This window comes from Caloenas nicobarica, chromosome 10 (assembly GCF_036013445.1).
Source record: "Caloenas nicobarica isolate bCalNic1 chromosome 10, bCalNic1.hap1, whole genome shotgun sequence".
Lineage (NCBI taxonomy): Eukaryota > Metazoa > Chordata > Aves > Columbiformes > Columbidae > Caloenas > Caloenas nicobarica.
Genome location: NC_088254.1, coordinates 5,912,301 through 5,937,525, shown reverse-complemented (window position 1 = coordinate 5,937,525; position 25,225 = coordinate 5,912,301). Strand labels below are relative to the sequence as shown.

Here is a 25,225-nt window from a genome sequence, read left to right as displayed (position 1 = left end):
TGCTTCCTTAGCCACTTTTGTACGTGAGCACTGTCTGTACCACGTCTCTGACAGGCCAACAGATGCGCTGCCTCTGGCCCAATGACACTCGGAACATGGGACAGGACAGTGCATCTATTCCCAAAAGAGTTTCATTTGGCCTCCTGTCGCTTGATGGAAAGTGTGACATGAGCTGAGTCAGCATTATAGGCGTATTTTGGCTGTATAGATCCATCTCTTTTACAGTCTGCTTCTATTTTTGCTAAAAACAGACTTTAAGACACAAACCATATATCACTAGACAAAAACTCTGCCAAGCTGGTTTTCATTGGATGGAAAGGAACTGATGAGCATAGCAAAATTGTGTCTTTTCAAAATGCTGTGTCACAGCATACAGTTATTCACATGGATGTGTCGTAAGCACTGCTTCCTTCTTACACTTTGTGGAGAGATATTTGTTTTGGCCTTCAATATTGACCTTTCCCTCCTTTGAAATATCATCTCTGTTCAGTGTGCCTTCACAGCCTGGGGGAGATCTGCATGTAGTACTATGGATACATATTTACTGATAATGCACCTCAATTTTGCCACTGCTCATGTGCACAGCTGTATAACGATAAGAATTGACATTTACTACAAAATGTTTTCAGTGAGCATTGAGAACTTCAGGCTGGCTTTTCTCTTTAGCCCTCCCATTGCTCTCGATAAAGGTGAATTATCTATGGAACAAGTTTTCTCCTAGGAGTGCTCTGAATCAGCAGATTTTTAACAAACTTAGGGACTATGCAAAAGAGAAAACATTTTACTTCATAAGTGTGGCTTTTTATATGCTACAAGCCTTGTTATAGGAATTACCCACAGAAAGAAACTTTTTGTCAAAACCTCAGTTCAGCTTCAGAAAGAAACAGCTTGCAATAATTGTGGACAATTCTATAGACTGGGACAGAACCTCCTAAATTACTTGGGGCTTTTGCTTACAGAGAAACTTACAAAGAAAATCCTTAATAATTTACTATATAGCTTTCATTTGATCTTGGTTATTTTTGATAAATTACGAATCTATACATATGCGCTTTTGTATTGCCTGTAAGTGATTTCAAGTGTAACTTCCTGTCCTGAAAGTGAAGTGCAGGCAAGCAGTAGGAGCACGAGTATCTTTTGCTGACAGGACACCTTTTATATCTCAGAGTCAGAATACAACGTGGGAGAAGCAGGTTCCCTGTGCAGTCTTACACACTTCATGCTAATGGAGGAATACAGACTATTCGCTTCAGTTGCATTTAACCTGTTACAATTACAGAAATTCTTTCATGTCTTTTCTTCTCGTTGTGCGCCTCTGGTTATGGAGCCTAGACAAACTTTGTCGAGATGGAGTCAGAGGGTACCTCATCACCACCAGATGTATCACATTATCTAGATAAAAGACCTTCTAAGAGTTTGAGTCTGTAATTACATTCCACCACAGACAAACTACTTGAGTGTTCTGTGCCCAGTAGCTAGGTGAAAAGCAACAGCTTGCATTTGGCTTGAAATTGTTAAATTGAATTACTATTTCTGCATGTTACTTTCTGCCTGATGTTGAAATAATTCCATTTGTGATACTAATGGCTGTGATTCCTCCTTATTTATTAACCCCAAGAGCCAACTATATGCCTAAGTACATGCAGGTGCCAAAACTACCACGTGTTTCTAAGCAGGGACTGTGCAACTTATGCTGTAGGACTATTAATAAATCAGAAGCAGTGAGAATAGGATTTTCTACATCTCAGTGCTCAGCATGTACGTGGTCAGGTCTGGAGGGTTGAGACTATGCAAGATTCAAAAACAAATAAACCAAGTCATATGCTTTTTGACCCAGTTTCAGCAGTGTAGAGTAAAGATGAAAATTTTACACATCAAACATACCTTGAATAGAGCTCACAGTGACGGTACAGTTCTGGGAGATGAGGTAGCATTATTAAAATGTGGTGAACTTGTGCTTGAATTACATGTGTTTGACTTAGGTATGTGCCTTATGCCTTCTCTTTCCTGGGGTCTGGTTCACTAGTGCTCCCGTTTCAGCAGTAGGCCTTTTAGAGGGTTGTGCTATAATACATAGGCAGATGGTATTACATCTGTCCTTTTTTTCTGATCGCTGCAGAGTATAGAGATGAGTAGAATATTGCTAATAAGGATTCACCAGAGTGACCATATTTCCATTTGTATTGACGCAAGGTACCAGCGTGACATTTACTTATTCACTTTGCTCTTGCTTCCTTTTTCCATGTGATTCCTTTACCATTTAGATAGGATTTCAGATCAGGACTCGGGTGCAAGAACTGGGCCACGGCTGTATCTTTCTTGTGCAAAAAGCTGGAGCTCTCCAGATTTGCCCTACAGACGGCTACACCAAAAGGGAGTTGATAGAATGTGCTCGTGCTGTTACGGAAAAGGTAAGACATCTCTCTGTGTTGTCCCACTGTGTTTGTCTACTGAGTTTCCACGGGGAGTAAATGAGTCGAATTGTTTGGGTTCAGGATTAATTTTTTTCCAGCTTCCCATTAATAGTGCAATATTGGCTGAATTACACCAAGGTCTTAGAACTGCATCTTCAAATTGTCTAGAGGTTCTTGGTCTTTGGAAACATCCAACAGATGGCCCGAGTAGCTCAGCTTTGAACCTTTTTAATGTCCTCTCTCTCCTTTTGTTGGGCATGAACACTGAGAGTCAAATGTCAGTTACTTTTAGATTTCACCAAACATCACTCGTTTGGCCTGTGTTAGTGTGCTCTCAGATGTACAATTTTTTTCACGGTGTCACACCCCAGGAGTATCGGCAATTCTGAATTTCAGCAGTGGTAGACAGGATTTTGTAAGACAAGTTAACGCTGATAAGGAGAGTAATAATGGATCACAGGGACAACTTTGAATCTAAACAGAACCTTAGGAAAGAAGAACTATACTTTTAGAAGTCAGTATACATATCCCCAGACATGGGTCCTTTCTTGCAAAAGCAGAATTTAAGACTGTAGTACAATGTGAGAACAGCATCCCAGCTGTGGAGCTTTCTCAGTACAATGTTAATTAGATGAAATGGAGATCTCTAGCTTTTTCAGTGATCAAAAATGTTGCTAGATATAAAGCCATGTATTGTCCTTCTGTAATTTTCTATAAATATATCAATATTTAGTTTGAGTGTCTATACTTTGTATTTCTTTGTTAAACTCTATATTGAAGTACTGTATAGGACTCCTGGGGTGCTTGATGCTGGTGTTTCTTTGTACATGTTAGGCAAAAAGCAGTAGCTCTTGGCTCTGGCATTTATCCTGGCAGAAGTTCACTATGTTACCTCGGACTGTATTTCAAGGAAGTTTTAGCTGACATGCTCCATCCTATGATGGACAGATCGCTTGATTCTGTCTGAAAAGTGGACTTCCTAGCTGAAATCCGCTTCACTTCAAGACAGTCTTTAGTTGTCACAATGACTGTTGCAGAATGAGAGCAAAATAAGGGAAAGGGGAAAGAGAGGTTTATTAACGTTTCCAACATGACACTGCAGAATGAATTTCCTTTTTTTTATTCCAGTCATGTTAAAGAGCTCATTTAACACTCCATAATGAGGCTTTCTTTCGATGACTGCCTTGTTGCTTTATGTTTTTTCCAGGTCTCCTTAGTTTTATCTGCCCTTCAAGCAGGAAACAAAGGCACACAAGCCTGTATTACTGCAGCTAGTGCCGTGTCGGGGATAATTGCGGATCTAGACACCACTATCATGTTTGCTACTGCTGGAACCCTTAATGCCGAGAACAACGAATCATTTGCAGACCACAGGTCAGTGTAACTGAAAAAGATGGAAGAGCATGTGCACAGGGAAACAGTGGAACTGGCAGAAGCGACTGGCGTGTGGGGATAAATTTTTACCTTTCTAGATTCCCATGGATGAAATTGAATGAGGCAGTGGAGTAAGAAGAGAAATAGGAAAAATCGGATATTGATAGAAGACAGTAAACTTCACTTTGGTTATTTCTATGAGGAAAGAATTTTGATAAGCTGGGGAATATCTGCCAAGAGCATTTCCAACAAAAGACCACAACTGTAGTGCTATTTTGGTTTGGTTTTGTTTTGCTTTTATTCAGGCCATTTCATTGCATAGACTACCACGAGCTGTTATTCAAGTAGTGAAAATTAACTGCCCATGACATTGAAGAAGAATCTTCTATATCCTTCTTTCCAACAGGTGTTTGTGACTGTCTGGCTGTTCGTCTTGCTAAATCATGCTTATGGTCAATGCGTTTGCGGACAGCAGTGATGGAAATGGCACAGCTAAGCTACACATTTTCCCCTTTGGCAGAGATAAGCCCATTTTCCCTTCAAGTAGCATCTGCAACAAACTAATCCCACAGCTTTTTTCATCATCTTAAGAGATTTGCAGCATCTGACTGTTACTTCCTTTGCAGTAAAACTCAGGGCTTCACAGCCAACACACTGACTTGCTCCTTTGCAGCTTAGTTGGCCTATGTGACAATTGTGTGGCCTTGCCAGTTGCTCCAGAAAGAGGAAAGATGCTGTGGTGTGTAAGGTGCTGCCATTCTGTAGACCGAAAGTCAAGGATATTCATACAGGTGTCATTAATTTGCAGACTAACATTTTACATGAATGTGGTTCTAGTTCTCAGTTAATTGACTCATTTGTGAAGCGCATACTCAAAACGGTTTCTTCCTTTACCCAGATGTTGCTTTGGATTTATTGTCCTGACATGTTAAAACGTATATGGTGTGGGGGAACCCTGACGAAGTCACATTCTCTGTTCCTTTTTCCATTCTTCCTTCTGCCTTCCTCATAAATAATTATTTTAGTTTCCTTACAATATGCTGATTAAGATGGAGGTTTGACAGCTATTACTTTCCTCATAGCATGGCCAGATTTTCTTTCAGTGTTATAATGGGATGATCTCTTCTGCTACTGCCCTACTTCATTTCTTTTCAAGATTGGGGTCATTTTAATAAACAACCTTGCATCTAGCCCCAAATATAATGCTACTGTTGTAATAGTAATCTTGTCTGATTTTTTGTGTTAGTGGGGTTTTTTGGTTATGTTTGGGGTTTTTTTCCACTTGCAGCCTGGCCTGTGGTATATTTTCATGAGTGGACACTGGCATGATGGTTTGCATCAGCTCTTTTATGTAGCTGTTAGTCACCATAACATTGAAAAACACGTTTTTTTCCTCTTCTCCTTTTCTACCTCCCCGTTTCCTCTTTTTGCTACAGGGAAAATATCCTGAAAACAGCAAAAGCTTTAGTTGAAGATACGAAATTGTTGGTTTCTGGTGCTGCGTCAAGTCAGGACAAACTGGCCCAAGCAGCTCAGTCATCAGCCAACACCATCACTCAGCTGGCTGAGGTAGTAAAGCTGGGAGCGGCTAGCTTGGGATCTGATGATCCTGAAACACAGGTGAGATGTTTTGAAATTTTTCTTATACACTTAAAGAGACCAGAGGCAGTTTTCAATTGGTAAGATTTTGTGGGACTTCTGCTTTTAAGCAATATAATGGGGTTCATCTCTTCTGGGACTTTTCTGGATTTACTCAGACCTCACTCTTTTTTTAGAACACCATCAAGCAGTTAAAGCATTGAACATAACACTTTTGCTTTTATGTCACGTGTGTATTCCAGCTGGGATGCTTTTGGCAAAGTATTTGTCTCATTTTTGTTAATTTGTGATTGGACCCCTGACTCATCCTGTTTTTGTTCTACAGAGCTTGCATGCCTTCAGAGCTACTTATCCAGCTTACAAATGGCTGCGCAGTATCTGTTATTTGTGTAGGCTAACGAGCTCTTGCTGTTCTCTAGCTATATCAGAGTTGTTTTTCATTTAACTCAGTAACTTCAGCCTTCAGTGTAGGTTTTCTCAAATATTTCTTCAGTTGTTTGTTTGGATCTTGGTGAAATGGAGGCTGGCAAGCATATTGCAGATGTGCCTGTGCTGGGACCACATTAGTTTGAAAAACCCTGTTTGTTTGCATAAGGCTCTGAAAGGGGATGTATGTTCTGTTTTGCTTGACCTGTATGATGGACTACACTTCTGAGATGTTTCTCTCTAGGAAAATACTGCTGGAAGCACTCTTTTTTTTTTTTTTTTAACTGAGGGATTTCCATGAACTACCAACATCTGCAAAACATTTATCACAGATTGTTTTTCTCTATATGTAAAAGCCAAGAATATAGTACTTAAAACCTATTGTGCACAAGTAATTATTTATTTGGAGCAATTTTATATTTCCAGTTAAAAATTGTAGGTGCATCGTATATCCTAAATGGAGCATTTCTAATACCTTTAGCATATGACACTTACAACATTTTTCCATAGCAGCAACACTTGCTTTACCTGGTATGACAGTTTCAGATGTCTTATACTGCAAGCTTTGGTGCAATGTGGGCAGCTGGACAACAGAGAATCACATCAGTCTGTCCTGTGCCTCAGGGTCTCAGGTTCTTTTCCTGTTTCCATGGTCTAACAGCTTCTGAGCTACCAAAGCCTAAATAAACTTTCCAGGAAAAGCAAAGACTTCACTTCTGTTAATATTTTATAAGTTCCAGTGAACTACAAATACGAAGGCATGATACTGTTTTCTTTTTCTTTATATTGCTACAGAAGGGCAGTCGTTGAGAAGTGATTGTTCCACTTTTTTTTTCCGCTTTCTCATTTTTCATGTATCTTTCAACATTTTCCTTAAAATTAACTGTTCTGAATTCCAGCAAAATACTTAAAACATCTGACCTTCTACTGATGGAACTGGCAAAGGATTTGGAGGAGAGAATTATTGCAATAATGCCCTAAAATAATTAACAAGCCTGTTGTAGTGTCTGTATTTCATCTAGGACTCCTGTCTTTGAGCTTGGGTTTAGGAGACAATACCTCCAGATTTGACTTTTCCTGACCGTAAAGCCAACTGAGTTGTTCAGACTTTAATTCTGTGTAGCTTCTTACAGAGGTTCAACTTCCTTTTCCCTGAAAGAACGTCTCCCTCTAACATCTGGCCATAGCAAGTACATTTGATCTTTCAGTAGGTGATTTCAGAATTGGTACATAACTGTAGCATTAGACCTTAAGCTTATAATCAATTTCTTTTCTTGCTCTCATCCCGCTTTCACCCTAAGGGTGAAGAACGTGCATAAAAGTAAACCTCCTCTTACAGAAGCTCAGAAGAAGGAAATCATACCTGCAAACAGCATTTCCGTTTCTTCACAACAAATAGTCGCTTTTATAGATTCCGGCTGTTTGCATGAAACACTGCAGCTATCAACACAGCTTTTCCTTTTCCCATACATTATGTGTTTTACTGGGGAAGAGGGAGCATGATATTATTTGTGTATCAGTAGTAGATTTTGTTTATTTCTGTTCTAAAAATCGCACCCTCATCCACACTGCCGTTTCTTGCCTGGGGCTTACAGCTGTTTCTCATTCCCATAGGTTGTCCTGATCAATGCCATCAAGGATGTTGCAAAGGCCCTTTCTGATCTCATTGGTGCTACCAAAGGAGCTGCCAGCAAACCAGCAGATGATCCATCCATGTACCAGCTGAAAGGTGCTGCCAAGGTAAAACCTTATTCTTACGTTTTATTTGAAAGCATCTGTGCAATCACACTTGATAGACATGCAAGGCTTGGATTTCAGCAATTTTCTGATTGCCTGAAATCTCATCTCTTTCTTCGTTTCATTATAATCCTGGGATACTACAGAAAAATAAGATGACACTATTGAGTTTCCATGACGCTATCAGCTTTTGTAGGCTGTCAGAGGACTTCTGTGTTTTTGATGTAAGAACTGTAATCTTTCTGAAGGGAAACTTCTTTCTTTTGCAAGCCCATATCTGAGGGCAGATTCTCTTTTAATAATGTTATATGCTAAAATTTATCCGGTACCTAAATACTACATTCTAAACAATGACATATGCTCAGGATAAGCATGTGGCCTTGCAGCTTGGTGAACGTGGGGAGAAGGGGAGGGAGAGAAAGAGGGAGAAAACTCCCTCCAATAACTCTATAGTAGAATATTGTGCACTTCTGACCCCTCTCTCCTAGGTTTTTCCAGGAAGCACACAGTTATCAGAGCTCAAACCTCACACAGATTACACCACACCTGTGATGTCTTTGTGCTTTATTTTCCCTGCACCTGAGAGATGATATTTGCCTCATAAGTATCTTGTGGCTTCGTGTCTACAAAATATTTCCAGATGTGGAGATTTAGGCTGTGTTGCTTCTGCTTTCACAGTATGAAAGTGTTGTGGTAGCTTCTTGCTTGGCCAGAAGCTCTTCTGACCCTCATGTCTGTTGCTTACCTGTAAGATCTGTGCCTCGCTTCCTTTCAGAGCACATGAGAACAGCACACTGTTGAGGCACTGCTTGAAAATGACCCATCTAGTCCAGAAAAGTGGTTTCTTGGCACTTCCTGCTGTGAGGAACTCTCTGTGTTTGAAGTCCTAACTGCCAAGAAGTTGGCCTTTCAGTCTCTTCTTTTCTCATTGTAGCTGTCATTTGTATCCTAGCATACTGGGGTACAGCAAAGGCGTAGTTATTACGTTGATGTTCTGCATCAGGACTATTGGGTTTGTAATGGGAGCAGTAACGCTGATTCTATATCTACATTTGGGCTTGAGGTTGGTGTTTGGCTGCTTGCTTACCTGGGGTTTTATCAGGTTGCAGAGAATGCACTGTGTAAATTTCAAAAAGAAATACCATATCTTGATTCACATTTCTCTCAACTTGCAGTGTAAAATGTACAGGAAGAAAAGGCACTAACATAATCTGTATAAGAGACCTATCCTGGAAATGTTGTGAATTTTCCATTTTTTGGTAAAAATTTTGCTAGAACACTCACACTTATGATGGTATCTCTATGCAGTTAGTTGTGCTACATTTCTGCAACTTGCAGGGAGCCCTCAGAAACTGGCTGACAGGAGAGCTGATATTTAATCCGATAACAAGTACTGTTCCTGAAGCCTGTTAGGCCCTATCAGAAGTAATAATGCTACCCAGATTAATTTGCCTTGCTTCATACCCTGCTGCCTTTGAAAAATGGGAGGAAGGAATCATGTATTTTTGTCGTCTTCTCCCTCCAGGTAATGGTAACAAATGTCACATCGCTTTTGAAGACTGTTAAAGCAGTAGAAGATGAAGCTACACGAGGGACAAGAGCTCTTGAGGCCACAATTGAGTACATCAAACAGGAACTCACGGTACAGAACGCAATAGCCATATATGGCAGTTTTTAAAAGTGTATGCTCTTACACTCAGACCAGCCTGCCCAGGCACCCTCCTCTAGCCATGCTTTACCACCTTCCAGTGTGCTGGATGCCATTTGCTTCTCTCTACCTGTTTCAGATCACCTCTGCAAGTACAAATACAATGCCACTTCAGCCTGCCTACTTTCAGACGTGACCAGTCCCCCCACTTTGAGATTTGAGGTGCTACTGTCATACAAATCTGGAAGCAACTGCTTCTTTGTTCTTTAAGCATTAAGCTTTCATGACAGATATTATTTTCTGAGTCCAATGCTGTTCACTCTTTTCTAATCCTAGCTTCAGTAATGTCAGCATCGCAGCCATATTGTACCTGCAGGTTTACTCTTGTTTCTATTTTTCCTTTATTATGAAATGATACTACTGGTGATACATCGTCTGCTATCTGATAATCTGTCTGAGAAGGAATTAAAAATAGAATGGAATTCTCTCCCAGATTGGGTGTTGCACCATGACAATTGTTTTCCTTCTACTTTTAGGTATAAAAGTATAGCCTCCAGCTGCAGCATTCAGGTGTTTGCTGGGGTTTTTTTATTTGTTTGTTTCATTTGGTGTTTGTTTTGTTTTGGTTTTTTTACTAGTAACTAGTCAGTGACATAAGTTAATACCTGCAGATTTGTGAAGAAGCTTGGTTTTTTTTCTCTTCTTTTACTTACAGTTCATTTTTATAAAAATCTATAGACATAGTCTTCAGCAGAAAATACATTTTGTTGTATAGTCTGTGGATTAGCAGTTTTTACACTGTAACTGCACTGGTACAATTTTGCCTTGTCAAGTGCTCTCCATAAAACATCTGTCCTTCATGGTGTGAGCAATGCTGTTATAAGAAAGAAAAAACTAATTTTGTTGTTGTTGGTTTTGCTCTTCCTTAAAAATAATACCTGTATATAGTTGGGAATTCATAAAGTGTCTGCAGTGGTAAAAACTCCTGATTCGGTACCTGATCTGGAATATTCTGTACGATATCTAGTGCACATTACTGTCTTGTATCCTCATGAAGGCCTGGCTAAGATACCTTCCTTCCCATAACTCTGATCTAAAACTTGTCCAGATCTGTCGTTGAAGGACTGTACATTATCACATCTGCTTTCTCAGTCTGATTGGTAAATGTCCCTCCTCTTCCTTTTCTTTTTGTCAGCATTGCTAAGGAATGGGTCTGTGGTGGTGGTGTTGTCATCTCTTCCGCAGTGAGAAAAGTGGAGTATCAGGAGAGGTTGAGAGGAACCAAGGATGGCATGTACGTGCTCTGGAAAATGCATCAAGCTTGACTTGGAACTCCGGGGACTGAATCTGAGCAACATTGAGGGATGTCCTTTACACATTTAACTAGACTTTCTTTTTTAACGTTGCTTCTATTTCTGGAGACAGAAAGTGAAAAATTGATGAACCGGGAGCATGGCATTGACTGGGGTCGTTTTTGTCCAGACACTTGCATTTTGTATGCTTCCTTCAGCTTATTGTTTCTCTCTGCTGTCTGTAGGTGAGTGGGCTTATCAGGACCGGGATCATAACAAGTGAGAAAGATGTTCAAGCACTGCAAATCTGTTTCTAATTTCCTGCTGTTCAAAGGCTGCTTCCAGTTGCGCTCTCTTTCTCATGGTGGTTCTGCTCTGACTTGAACAGTATCAGGCTTTCCTTCTGCTTTCACTTTCAGGTGTTTCAGTCAAGCGAGGTTCCAGAAAAGACATCATCACCTGAAGAATCGATCCGAATGACGAAAGGAATCACCATGGCAACTGCCAAAGCTGTTGCAGCTGGGAACTCATGCAGACAGGAGGATGTAATTGCTACAGCGAATCTGAGCCGCAAAGCAGTGGCTGACATGCTGACAGCTTGTAAGGTAAAGATTCACTTCCTTGCCCAAGAGCGCGCTTGTGTGTGTGTGTCTAAATCCCTTGAATGTTACTCGTATTAATGATTTACTTTTCAGATGAGAAAGTTAATGGTTATGATAATTTTAAGGAAACGTCTCTCTGAGAAAGGCTTTTCTGTGCAATGCACAAAAAAAGCAGTGCTAATATTGACTGTTTTCTTTCTGTGAAAATGAGAAGTTTTATTTGGCCTGAAATCTCATAGTTTTCGGTGTCTTATTAAACTGGAAGACAAAGGAATCTGTGCAAGTATTAGAATATACAAACAATCCTATGGTCACAAATATGATTTCAATATTTCTAGGAACAGTGAATCACTCAGGTCTATTTTTAGTAGTCCTTTGCCTCTTAGCCAAACCGGTTGGTTTGTTCAATTTCTTCTGCACTTTTCAAAAATGCATTTTGCCTCTATTGGTACCCTCTTTTCTACACTTGCTTGAGCTAGACAACTTTCAACCACCGACCTGCAAAACTGGGGTGGAAGTATATGTCATATAAATGGCTATTAAACCATTTGGCTTTGTTTTGATGATAAAAAAAAATCTAGGCATAAATTTTTAAAAAATGGTATTATAAAGACTTAATTCCTTTTGGTCTTCAGTAGTAACATGCAAATGCCTATGAATTTATTTATTTTTGCCTTTACAAGTATGGAGGATGACAGTAAAATAATGGTGCTCTGTGAGGTATCTGATTTTTCAGTATTTGGTCAAATCCTAAATGTCTCAGTCCCAGATGATTTTTTTAGCCTAATAGTACCCAGGTGGAAGGGTTAATTTTGTTTTTAAAATAATCCTTGTACAAAAAAGTGCAAGTTCTAATATAACTTAGACTTGGATTTATACAAAACCATTTGAATGGAACTTTTTATTTTGACTTAGTTTTCTGACAGGGTTTTTAGTGTGTGACAGTTCTTGATGAGTTTGCATGTTTCAAATTTTGATTCTGTCTTCAGAAGGTCAACAAAACAAAGCAGCTCTAATTTGCCTGGGAAAATTAAACAACTGTGCTACTTACATAGGAACTACTGTAGTCTAATATGTCTTAAGCACAATCTAGTTAATTGAAACTTCTAAGGGAGGCTAAGAACAGTTCATAGTTGCGCAACATTCTGACAAATCAATTCAGGCATGAATTCAGATGTGGAGATGCACTAAACATCCTTTGTCATTTGGAGGTGGCTAGTGCAGATACATTTTTTGTTTCAGTCTCTCCAAACAGGCAACAAATTCTTAGCAACAGAATCTTCTGTTTCCAAAAATGTTGTAAACACACTCACGCAATGTGCAGCCTGACAGGTAATTTTTAACATTTCACTATGGACACTCACCTCCTTATATTTACATTTGCTCCCAGTTAATGTAATGGTTTTGGAGTTCAGGCATTGCTGGATGCTAACAGGATGAAGCTTCCTGCAAAATGAGTAATGAAGGTCTGGGATGCTGGAAAGCATTCATGATTTCCCAGGGAATTACCTTCACAAATAAAGTAATTTACAGAAGGAAAGTGGCTGGGAATCATTTTGCTGATGTATAATGAGACACTGACAAGGACCCTTTGCAGACAATTGATTCTTCTATGAATTAGGCTCCAGTACTCTAAATTGATAAAGAACATTCACACATAATAGCAAACTTGCTATAGTGTAGTTTAGACCTGCAAAGGCTTAAGATCTAGTTTTGTCTTGTCCAGCTTTCCTGTTCCTACAAATTTTGCTCAGAGACTTAGCAATCTTATGCTATTAATTTCTACAAATCGATAACTGTATGTGGCATTTCTGTGATAAGCCACATCCCTTGAATTTTAGGGGTAGGAACCAGCAGTCTTAGCCTCACTATGCCACAAAAGCTGTGCAATGCAGTGCAACTTGGTTTTTGTGATGTGTGACAAATACTGGAGGGGTTTCCAGTGTGATTAAGCTAGTCCGTATGATAAGCACTGACAAATAATCAGGTTTTGATGCCCTTTGAGTGAAGACAAAAGTGCAATTATATGATCCACGGTAGAATTGTACAGAATGTAGCTCAGACTTCTCTTGTGTCAGGAATTTAAATTTAAGTTCTATTTCATTGCCAGCTGCCTAAGGCAAGTAGTATAAGGGCTTTGACTTCTTAGCAGTTATATATACACTTATGCTTGTTCTGCTATACGTGAATTTACAGTGCTCATTACTAATTCTACACTTATAAGTAGATGCCATTTCAAAAGACAATGAGGTTGATTACTGCAGGATGTAATGAACCAAGGCAACTCTTGTTAAAGCCAGTGGAAACACTGTAATTATGTTTAGTGAGGATTAGAGCAGGCCCTAAGATAATAACAATTTCAGTCTTTATTACCTATTTGTATAAAATAATGACTATGTATTAAGTAACCTATGCATAATATCACTATTTCTAATGATTGCTGTTGGAAAAGAAACAGGTATGAAAGATCTGTCAAAAGCATAAAAAAAAATTTGAAGTGAGTAATGACTTCAATTGCAATATAGCCAGTAGATTGAGGGAAATGACTATTCACCTTGCCTCAGCACTCATTAGACTGCATCTAGAATACTGTGTCCAGTTTTGGGCTCCCCAAAAGAAGAAAGGCACCAATTAAACTGGAGCGAGCAGAGCAGAGCCCACCCAGCTGGCTGGGGCTGGGGCACGGGCCCTGTGAGGAGATGCTGAAGGACTGGAGGATGTTCAGCCTGGAGAAGAGATGGCTTTGGGGGAAGCTCACAGCACCCTCTAAACCCTACTGGGAGACTGCTGACAGGAGACAGCCCTGGGTTATTTACCTGAGGTGCACGAGAGGGGAACGAAGCACAATGGTCAAAAATTGAAACATAGGAAATTCCAGTTATTCCACTGTGGGGATAATTAAGCATTGGGACAGGGGTCTAAGGAAGAAATGAAATGTCCATCTTTGGAGGTTTTCAAAGACTTAAGTGATCTGATCTGTATTTAATGTTGAGCCAGCTCTAGACAGGAGGTTAGACTGTGAATTCTCAAGGTCCCTTCAAATAGCACTGATATTTTGACTCTGTCTTAGCACACTTTACCTCCTCTAGCTATTCATCTGTGTTGACAGGCTTGAAGTTGTAGTACAAGAGTCAAGCAGTGCTTGCTGCCTTGCTACTTTGATAGCCCGTGAAGAGAAAATGAGGGCTGATAGAGAAGATAAGCCTCAGCATGAGGAAATAAATGTGTGTTCTGGTTCTCTGGACATGTTTCAGTCTGAGATGCTTTCTGTGAAGTGTGAAAAAGTAAAGGTTTCTGTTGCGAGTCCTAAGTGCTGCAGTGAGATTTCTGTTGGGATGTTTCTGGGTTAAAAAAATGTCGTCTTAAAATTACTTCATCACCTCTTTAGTCTGCTGTGAAGTATATGGTTTGGTTTAGGACTCATTGAACCTTAAAAATGTTCCCAAAATATTCAGATATCAGTTTTGGTTATGTATGCGAATCGTAACAGGAAGTTTCTGTTTCTCTCCTACAGATGTTTGCTCTAACTGCATGTGTAACAATAATATTTAAGGGCAGAAGAGGCATATTAGGGTGCTTACAATATATTCATATGAAACACTGGAGGATCCTTCTACCCTACGTGAAAATGAAAAATAAGCCATTCTGGATTTTTTGGGCCTCTGGAACTTGTTTGAAGTATACTGAAGATGGGGAAAATCCTACCCTGTTTCCTTCCATCTCCTTTCCCTTCAGATTATTTGTTGACAAGATGGAAAGATGAAGGTGGTTTATGAGCCATTTTTGTGCTCTGCTGATCCTGAACTTCCCCACAGAGGGAGCCCATAGACCAGCTCCAGGCCTGGCTGACACCATTGCTTGCTCGGGATGTTGAGGGTTGCAGGAAGGGCTCAAAATTCAAGTGAGCGCTGAGACAATCTCCTGTCCTAATGGAAGATATGAGGCTGCAGGGGTGGAAGGAGAGATGTTCTGTGAGAGAAAATGCTAGTTTTTAAGATTTTTAGGAAGTTTCTCTTGTCAACAACTAGTATTTCTGTTCAATGAAGAAGTTTCCTAGAAGCTTATTTTAGAAAACAGAAGGCTTGAAGAGGCTGCAGTTTTCACTTATTGTTAAAAATAAAATTATTTAGTCAGGATTATGTCAGACTTCATACTCAGTGGAAATCCTTAAGAACTCATAGAACTGGCTCTGCTGCTTCTTCTCTGTATTTAAACAGATGGTTCCAGCACTGCCTGTTGCTGTCTTAAATTCTGATGTCAAGATAAAGCCATTCATAAGCTGTTACTTACAATATGTTACCAGATAACAAAAAGCAGCTAATCCTTTTTGTGGGTGGGTGGGTTAGTTGGTTTGTTGTGTCTCTCATGTAGGGTAACAAGGTCCTGGCACTTCTGTAGCACTTTTCATCTGCCATTTTTGCAGGGCTTTCTTTAAGGAACACGCTATTTTCTTGATCTTGCGGAATGGAGAAGGCAAAGTGAGAGACCCACATTTAAGGCAAGCACTGAGGTGGTTGAGCTCTGACTGGCCCCAAGTGTTCAGGGCCAGCCCAGCACTTTGGTCTCTAAAGCAAATGGACACTCCTGCTTTCATTCCTTGTTGGTAGGCTGCACAAGCCTACAATAAAAAAAATGGTTTGGCATATTTCTAACCTGTAAGATGTAAACAACCATTTGTGGGTGGCAAAACTACACTCATAATTTTTATTTTTGTGGGTATTAGTAATAAAGAAGAGCCACAATAGCATAACCTTTTCCCTGGGGAACAGTATATACATAAACCAAGAGCCCATTCCATCCCCAAGATATTTTCCAAGAGACATATTTTCATTAGAAGAAATTAAAATTCCTCTTTTATTTTCAGATCATTCTTCAGGGGTGTCTATTTGTTCTCAACTGGCAGAAAAAACTGTGAGTGCCAGGACATTGTTACCCTATATGAGAGACACAACAAACCTGCTGACAATACCCGAGGAAGGATGCTAAGAAAGACTGCAGATGCACACCCAGGCAGGAGGATGTGCTGATAAAAGGAAAAGTATTCCCAGTGCCATCCTCAGAACTGGAGCTCTACTGCTCTCCGAGCGGACTTTGCTTACACCTTTACAACAGAAACTGCTGGCCGTCAAACTCAAAATCATTTGCACATTATGAAAAATCTCTTCCTTCTCTTTCCTTTCTCTTCTCTGTGTTGACCTCCTCTTGTGGGAGCAGTTTTGGGGTACTAATGTTGTTTTGCCTCCTCAGCAAGCATCATATCACCCAGACGTGAGTGAAGAAGTTCGAGACAGAGCCCTGCGCTTTGGAACAGAATGTACCCTGGGATACCTGGAACTCCTGGAACATGTTCTTCTGGTAAGGAGGAGTCTGCATGCATATACTGGATCCCTTCAAGGAGAATAATCGCTCTTGATCTCTTTCTATAATGGCTGCTAGTGACACATTTTTATCAGTTTGTCACAAGATTATGAACACGTTTGTTATTCAGGAAAAGCAAGCTGAAGTAAACTCAGAACTTCAGCTGAAACTGCAAGACAGAAAAGAGACTGGAAGTATTTAAATGGGGTTGGATTCTGGACCAGATCTGGAGGCAGTATGGGTCCTGACCTAAAAATTGTCCCTGACAAAACACTAAAATAAGACACTTCAGTATTCTTTTAAGCCCACTATAAGTATTAGACATATTTGGCACACTCCTGTTCCCCAGACCAAAGAGGTTATGTGATCTTTATGAAAGCACTTTAACGTGTCTTTTTGCAGTCCTGATTCTAGGAAAATAAGAGACACCTACTCAATGCCATCCCCAAACCCCAAGCCAGCACAGTCTCACGAAGAGTTCTCCAGCTCATGCCAGACAGGACACCCCCAAAGCTCTGTGGAAAACTTCTCCACTCAAATCCAAACTCATTAATCCTGCTGTCAGTTGGATTTTCCTTACCATACATAATTATCATATAATGCATCATTCTTCTGCTGCTATCACATTTCTAGGAAGCAATAATGTGAGTTGGAACTAACATTTGTGAGATGTTTCTGGAGGTGACTTAAATCAGCAGTCAGCTTCATGGATGCCCAGAGATTTATTTTAAGTGGCTTTAAGATGACATTAAAGTCTCTGAAACTGAAAGTTGAAGCCACTAACTGCAGATTAGCAAATCCAAGTCAGCTTTACTGCTGAGAATATAGCATGTCTAGTCATTTCCATCAACTTGTTGAAATATACATAACATAGAAGTAAAGTCACAGTTATGCTTGCCACTAGCAGGGAAAATAGTTCAAGAAAGATTGAACTTGTTAATGTAATTCCTAGAGCTGCATAACAGTAAGTAATTTAGCATTAGATGTGTGACCCATCTTTAGTTTATAAGTACTTTGGGGAATTTTTCATATTTGGTCTACCAAATTCAGCCATAATCCTTTTTTCAAACGACATGCCAGAACAGATCAAAGATTTGAGTTGATCTTTGCTCATTTCATTTTCCTCTCTCTGCTTAAGTAAAGAGGCTGGAGGTAAGAAAAGTCTGTTCCTCCAATGAAGCAGGACAGGCCTTTCTTACCTTACGCTACTTTACTTTCAGGGCCCGAAAGCCATGAGAAAATTCCCCTCCTCAATGTTTGCTGCCTTAGAAAACTGACTCTGAGTCAGGTTACAACCATCATTGAAGAGCATAATGCCTGCATGGAAAAAAAGATGTATGGAATGGTAACTTCATCTTGCTGCTTTGCTAAAGTCTGTCTAGAGCTAGTCACATACACACGTAATACATCCATGCTGTGCTTCATAAATGTAAACAGGATCTGGAAAGTAAATGAAAAAAGATCACTTTGAGAGGAGCATCAAGCCAAGGAAATGACAGATATTTTGCTCTAGGGCTTTTGCCCTCTTTCCTCAGAGTTCTGACTCTTGGGGGTTGTGGCAGAGATGCAGTCTAGACGTAATCTAAGTGATTTGTTTGCTTGTTCTGAGGCTACCTGAGCTGTTCTCCTGCCGTACACAATCTTGCTAACTTAACATCCTGGCTCAGATTGGTTTTGCTCAGATAAAAGGAAACAATAGCAAGATGGTTCCAGCATCAGACAATCCTGTTGCTTCCTGATCTCTGTTACTCTAGAACCTCTAGGCCTACTATCTCATTTGATTTGTAACCTCCAGAAATGCAGATCATCTCAGATTAGAAACCTCTAATTAGTCCACGCGGCACCTTCTGATAGAATTGTTAGTACGTTCAGTCATGCCCTTGGTAGTTAGGCAAGGGATGACTGCGTGGGTGTCTCAACACAAGGATGCCAAGGTGTTCTATTCAGCAGCCATATTTCTTGAAAAGATGATACTTCCTAGGTGCAAGAGTTGTCAGATGCAATATCTGAGATTTCTTAAGCCAGTGTATTGAGTTTGTGCAGAGGTTGTATTTGGCAAGTGGCACAAAACTGACCTGATTGCTCACAGGAATATTTCTCTAATCACCTCGCTGGGGGTCGGGCATGGGAACACACTAGTTAAAGCTGTTGGGCGTGCACAAATTTGTATAAAACAACTTGTAAATTGTATTCCTGGCAAGGTTAAAGACTGAACTGCCCTCCTACATATTCACATGCTCTATCTTGGTCAGTATTGATGCTTGCTGAGTTGAGGGGAAGTCTGAAGCTTTTGTTGTTGTTCTCCTGCCATGTCTGTACTCGACTCTGCAGGGGATGAGAATCTGCTGTGAGTTCTACACTGGCTTTAAAATAATGCAGTTTGTAAATCTCCTTGTATTAAAATTTGTATCCATTTGTTCAGTTCCAACATTGTCACCACTACCATAGGTAGCACTAGTGTCACAGTTGCTGGAGCAGGAAATGTCATTATTTGCTATAGTCCTGACCACATTCCTGTATTTTTGGACATTTTTGCCTGTGTGGGAAGATAAGCCTTGAAATGGTCAATGCCCGTTTTCTGCCATACTGAGGGATTATGCAGTGTATAAACCTTCATATAACTGTGTTGTTACGTTTTGTTAGCATTGCAGATTGTTGAGTTATTTGAGGCTTCATGTACTTCTGTTTACTATGGAAATTAGTTGGCTAAAGATCATCTTTAGGAAGCAGGAGACCAGCCCACCCATACACTGACGTGGTAGTTCCAGAAAGACATAATTCCTTGTCTGGCAGAGTTCTCACCAGGCCAAGTTAAAAAAAAATAAATCAGTTTAGTTTATTCTTTCAAAGTAAGGGGCTAAGCATTTGACTGCAAAACAGCAAACAAACAAAAAGATAAAATGTATTTTTAATGTGCACCTAGTTTTCAGAGCTGCTTTGCAGGGGAGTTTTGGAAACCATTAAGCAAATGCACACCTGCATGTGACTTGGGAGACTCAACCCCTTGTTTTGCTCTTAAATCTCTCTGTCACTCTCAGAAGTCGTTTTTGAGTATAAATGAATTTCCAGAACTTAATCTTTTTTTCTCCTTACACTACGGTAATTAAAATGCAAATATTGTCCCTGTTCAGGGGAAGAATTCAGCTTCACTGAATGTCTGACTGTGTTCCATTTGGAGAAGCACAGTTTAATACTTGATGCAAATTCAGTTCAGAGGTGTCTGTCTTTCGCTTGCGTTGAAGGGTCTTACCCAGAGTTGGCATTTCCATTGCCGATTTTTCCCAGAACAGGCAACTAGCACTAGCTTGCAGAACTCTGTAATTCTATTTCTTAGAAATAGTGACCAACCAGTTTGTTAATAACAGAAAATCAGCTCCTCTCCAGCAGTTTAGAAATACTAAGCCTGATGCATAAGAAGAATGACTGTAGTATCTGAGAACGGACTGCTAAAGCTGCATATTCCTCCCACATACTCACACATGTGCCTCTATTTTGGAGAATTCTGTCCTAGATTTAGTACTGAGAGCTTCCAGCCAATATTGGCAGTTTGTGTAAAAATGCAAGGCAGTGCCGCTCTTCTAGTGCGCATCACACATTGCTGTGTAAGCCTTTGCCCCCGACAATCGTACTTCTCTCACTGGACTGATGTTTTATCTCAGCCGACTACTGTATAAGATACAACTTTCACTAGTGTGCCTTGAGAATGTTCCAGCATTCTCTGGAACCCTTACCATTATTACATTTTATCTTTTCCTTTAGATCCTTCAAAAACCAACTCCAGAACTAAAGCATCAGTTGGCCTCTTTCTCCAAGCGGGTTGCTGGTGCTGTTACAGAGCTCATCCAGTCAGCAGAAGCAATGAAAGGTGAGTTGGGTAGCCTGCTCCCAGCACAGTGTGCTTTTTATTCCAGAGATTATGATCTGTCATTTTTGTAGTTCAAAACAAAACCAAAAGCTAACAAAACCCCTTTTAGTATGTTCTAGATGTCTTGGCAACAGCTACTTCTGTTCTTTTAATTTCTCTGCTGATGTTCACTTGTTTGCAGTGTTGGTAAATGTGTCTGTTTGACCCTCTCCCACTCCATATGATTGGTCATAAGTCATCTGTAAATCATGTGGCCTTTGGAGATGGAACCATCACGCAGAGCACTCAAGAGGCACAGCAGCAGAAAACAAAATCCAACCTCGCTGCTCTTGAACTGATGGCTGAATTGTAATTGATGGCTGGTTCCTTTCCTTACACTCATGTTTGTTCAGTCAAAATAAATCCGCTGCTTTCCAACTTCAAATAAAAGGGCATAACCATCATCTTACTGAATTAATACTCAGACTCTGGCAATAATGTAAGTTTTAGACCTATAGTTCTCTCTGTGCCTCTGTCTGGGTCTTGCCCCGATAAAATATGTTAATGAAACAATGAGACTTCAGAAAATTGTCATCTGGATCATTTCCTGAACTCTTAGAACTGAAAAAAATACTTGTGGTCAAATATAAATTCAGCACTCAAATAAGCAATGAATTCCGTTGCTTAGCAGAACTTCACTATTCTTATAACAGAAGAGTGATATTTTTCTCAAATACTGACTTCCTTAGTAAAATTTTTATCCAGTGATGCATGTGAACTCTTAGGATGACAGTTCTAATATTATACATTTTAAATAAGATGAGTACATATTGAGGGTGGTGTTATTAAATATCAGACTACATCTGCTATTAATAGAATTACTGGGAGCTTTAGTCTGCAGAAATTTTCACAGCCATCAGGAGGGTACATGAGCATTTTAATCCCATAGGTAATAGAATACCACAGTAAAATATTTTGAATAAAGCATTGTAATAACTTTTTTTTTAATTCTACCCCCCCCTTAACAAAGGCTTCTAGTAAATTCATATTTGTTCAATCATTCTTTGCTAAGCTAGGCCAGCGAACTCTATACTATTTTTTCTGATATTCTGTGTAATATACAGTGCAGATTTTCCTCAGTTATTTCCTGCTTTTATGAGTACATGTCTTGGAAACAAATCCTGACTAAACACTTTTCATATATGGGAAGTAAGGTTTTTTTATGGTTTGTGTTTGGTTGTCTTTTTGGGTTTTTTTTTTTTTTCCTTCTTCCTCTGTATCTTAATATAGTTACATGTGTCATATAACAGTGATCTGCATTATGCTTTTTCCTTGTTCAGGTAATTTTTTTTTAATTCTTCAGCCTTTTCTGCACTATTTCTTATGTTTCAAAATTTCCATTTTCATTTGCTAACAAGCCAAGCCAATATCAGAACTTTTCTCTTCCCTAAATGCTTTAAAGAAATATTTTTATCGTACTCAGCTTTGGAGACATTTATTCATTTGCATTAAACTAAAATTCAATTTTTCTTTTTTTCATTTACTGCCTGTAGGGGATTTTTTTTTAATTCACTTTAGAAGCTTTTTTGTGGAAAATAAAATGTTATTAACCATTCCTAATTTTCATTCTTAAATTCCATTCATAGATAAATGATAGAATTATCTCTCCTAACCAATTTAGCATGTAAATGTTTTCACCTTTGTGAAAAGCCTTTTTCTGAAGAGGAACTGATAGATTTTACAAGTTTGGTTTTGACTGTCTTTACACATGCTGCCTGTATCAAAGGTTTATTTTTCCCTGCTTTATCTGCCAATATTAGGGTTTAATATAGAATTCCTTCAACTTGTAAACCAGTTGAGCTGAAAAATGGTATTTGGTAATGTTTTGATATTTTATATAAAATACATATATATATATATATATACACACACACCTGTACACATACTATATAGGGATTAGCAGCATGAGATGTAGCTCACAAGATTACAGTCCCATGTACTTCAGCTTTCTCCCACCACATCATAAAGAGGAGCCCGTCATTTTGTGTTCTCCTGTGATCTGGTCATCCAGAGCAGAAACTGCCTCATTCTTCAGCTGGTGCAATGTTAACCCACAAGCATTCAAGCCTATTTCCTTTGGTGTTTGATGAACCAGACAGGGGTTATGTTATTCCTGAAGCAAAGTGCCAGTATCCTTCTCCCAAGCTGTTCTTCCCTAGTAATGATTGATGTTTCAGTTGGTATTTTAATGTTAGGTTCACCCAAACTTTCTGATCAAGTTTCAATAGTTTAACAAGGCTGTAAGAGATTTTTTCTTTTTTTTTTTCTCCCCAATTCTAGTTTAGTCTTCCTTTGCTTACACTGCTTCCCATCCTTTTCTATTTCCATCTGTGACACCACTTTCCCCCCTTGCCCTTAGTAGTTATGAACTTAAAAGTTTTCTTTCTGGTTTCCTTTTCTCTTTCCATCTGCCTTTCGTTTTGGCTGTTTCATTGCTTCTCTCAGTCCAGAGCATGGATGCTTTCTGAATCATGTCATCCAGAGAATTATGTTATGAAATTGGAAATTATAATGCACTGAGAACTTCCAAAAATATGAGATCGCCTCCAGCCAAGTATTAATTTTGTGGACCTACAAAATTTCTTTGAGCCAAGAGAAATGCCAAAAAGTAAAAAAATTGACCTTCGGATATGGTACAGAAACTACTTTGGCCTTCCCTATGTTGCTGTTAGAAACACGTTGTCAAAAGTGTGCTTTTTTCAGTCAATATGAGCTTCATCTCTAACCACTGCCAAAAAAGGGACTCTGAAAAGTGTGCTGTGGATGACGAGCCGTTGTCTATAACGGGTCCTCTTTACCATTCTGTCAGACTTCTCAATGTACCTTACAACTTGGTCAAGTTAGAAACCATCTTTGTAAGAGCTCTGATAAACCAATGTTGAGTGGCAACTACTTTCATTCCCAGTATGGCTAGTATCCCTTTTTGAAGTTGCTTTCCTTACACAGTTCTTAATTAAGTTACTTTCACAATAGAATAATCCTGCTAAATGCTTTTTTTCAATCTGACTCACATTTTGCTCTCAGTGGCACAAACTACAGTGTTTTTATGCCGTTATGGCACTAAAATCAGCTTTCTACAATGTGCATTCTGTATTTGACACTTGAAGTCTGATTGTAAATCACCCCATTTGAATGGCAGCTCACAGTGGCACTGAAGTTATTGTCTTTGTCTCCATTAATTTCAGGGACAGAGTGGGTGGATCCAGAAGACCCAACCGTCATTGCAGAGACAGAGCTGCTTGGGGCTGCAGCATCAATTGAGGCTGCAGCAAAGAAGTTAGAGCAGCTGAAACCAAGAGCCAAGCCAAAGGTGAGTGTCCATCCCCATTGTTTCTTTGAAGTTAACACAGCAGAAGGTGCATATAGCCCATATATTGGTGTTTATGTTGTTACTGTCCACGATAATGGTATCAACAGTCAAACCTTGCTTCAGTCTCACTGCCACTAGACACCACACTGGATGGCACTTGCCCCTGAAAGAAGAGAGTGAAAAGATACTGTTCAGGGAGTGAGTCAAGCACCAGCCATGAGCAAGCAAAGGAAGAAAAGCCAAATGTCAGGAATGTTTTTAAGAGTTATGGTATCATTAGTGCTGATTATTTATTTTTCTGTTTCCAAACACATTTTACTGATGTGAAAAGTCATTCTCACTTGCTTTCCCTTGAAGACCCTATCTGAATGTGTGTAGTATAGCAGGAGAAGGCAGCAGCAACACAGAGGGATTCAGCAGAATGCAAAAGGCCTTCAGGATATTCTAAGGTTAAAACCATAACATTTTATGCTATGCTAAAAGAGTAGCTGCCTCAGTATCAAATCAGATATGTGGTGGGACTGTTTCTATTTAGTTTTCCTGAGGGAAAATAAATTACAGTTCATTATGAAAGCAAGTAATGTTGCATGTTTCCAGGTAATTTCGAATGTACCTCTGAATATATTATATGAAATTAAGCCAACTATTTTCATGTATGGTACAGAGAGAATAAATGAAACTCCTGTTACTTGTGGTTGTATGTATAGCTCGCAAGATTGCTACCTTTTGTCCAGTGTGGAATAACAGGCAGATTTTAGAAGCAATCACCATGTTGCCTAGAATTCTATCTCTTTAAAATGAAAATTATGCTTTGACTGTGTAATTGGCTTCAGGAAAGGACTATGTATCTATTTCCCTCTTTATGCTGCTTTGTAGGTGCAAAACTGTTTTCTAAGTAAAGCTAATGAGAAGTCTTTTTAAAAAGCAGGGCCTCAAGAACATATAGTGTTGGATGACTGTTTTCAGTGCAGGGTGGTATTTTGTCACTCAGGAACATCAGATGAAATAACTATTGGTAGCTTCACTCTTCGAGGTCTTTCCACCCACCTCTCCCTGCTTAGTGATTGGAATAAATTACCTCATGAAAAAGAAATGCTCTTTGTCCTGCATTTTTTTACAAGTACATCCATCTTGTTTGTAAAGAAAAATGGTCCTTTATAAAGAGATCCTACAGAGCAGAGGATACAGGCTAAGGAGAGGAAGAGTCCTCCATCACCTTTTCTATACAACCACTGCACAATGGTGTGTGTGTGTTGCCTGGGAACCATGGAGCAGTGTCCTTCCAATATCTAAGCTGCTCTAGGGCCATTGTAATTTTCCAGTGAATGCAAATCTCACACCTGTTCCTCATTTAACATGTTAATTTGATTATCCAGTCTGCCTATGATTTATTGGTCTGTTTATTTGTCATTTTCTGAAACTAAAATTCATATCCAACTGTTTGTTTAATTTGAGATTTAAACAGCCTTTGCATCCTTTTTTAAATGTTTCATCCCTTTCACACTGCGGATTGTAATACACATTAAAGGTACTAGGAAGATCCCAGAGTGGCTCTAATGCC

At 39.4% G+C, this 25,225-nt stretch overlaps 1 protein-coding gene across 3 annotated transcripts in view; it reads left to right on the top strand.

Annotated features, from left to right (window-relative positions):
• TLN2 (talin 2) overlaps window positions 1-25,225 on the top strand; it is a 170,296-nt gene that overhangs the window by 130,309 nt on the left and 14,762 nt on the right. For all 3 annotated transcript variants that reach the window (XM_065642225.1, XM_065642226.1, XM_065642224.1), the window contains 9 exons: window positions 2,265-2,411; window positions 3,622-3,788; window positions 5,225-5,408; window positions 7,428-7,553; window positions 9,076-9,192; window positions 10,910-11,095; window positions 16,340-16,447; window positions 20,210-20,315; window positions 23,540-23,664. In XM_065642225.1, coding sequence (XP_065498297.1) covers window positions 2,265-2,411; window positions 3,622-3,788; window positions 5,225-5,408; window positions 7,428-7,553; window positions 9,076-9,192; window positions 10,910-11,095; window positions 16,340-16,447; window positions 20,210-20,315; window positions 23,540-23,664 — 1,266 coding nt within the window. The remainder of the gene's footprint in view (window positions 1-2,264; window positions 2,412-3,621; window positions 3,789-5,224; window positions 5,409-7,427; window positions 7,554-9,075; window positions 9,193-10,909; window positions 11,096-16,339; window positions 16,448-20,209; window positions 20,316-23,539; window positions 23,665-25,225) is intronic.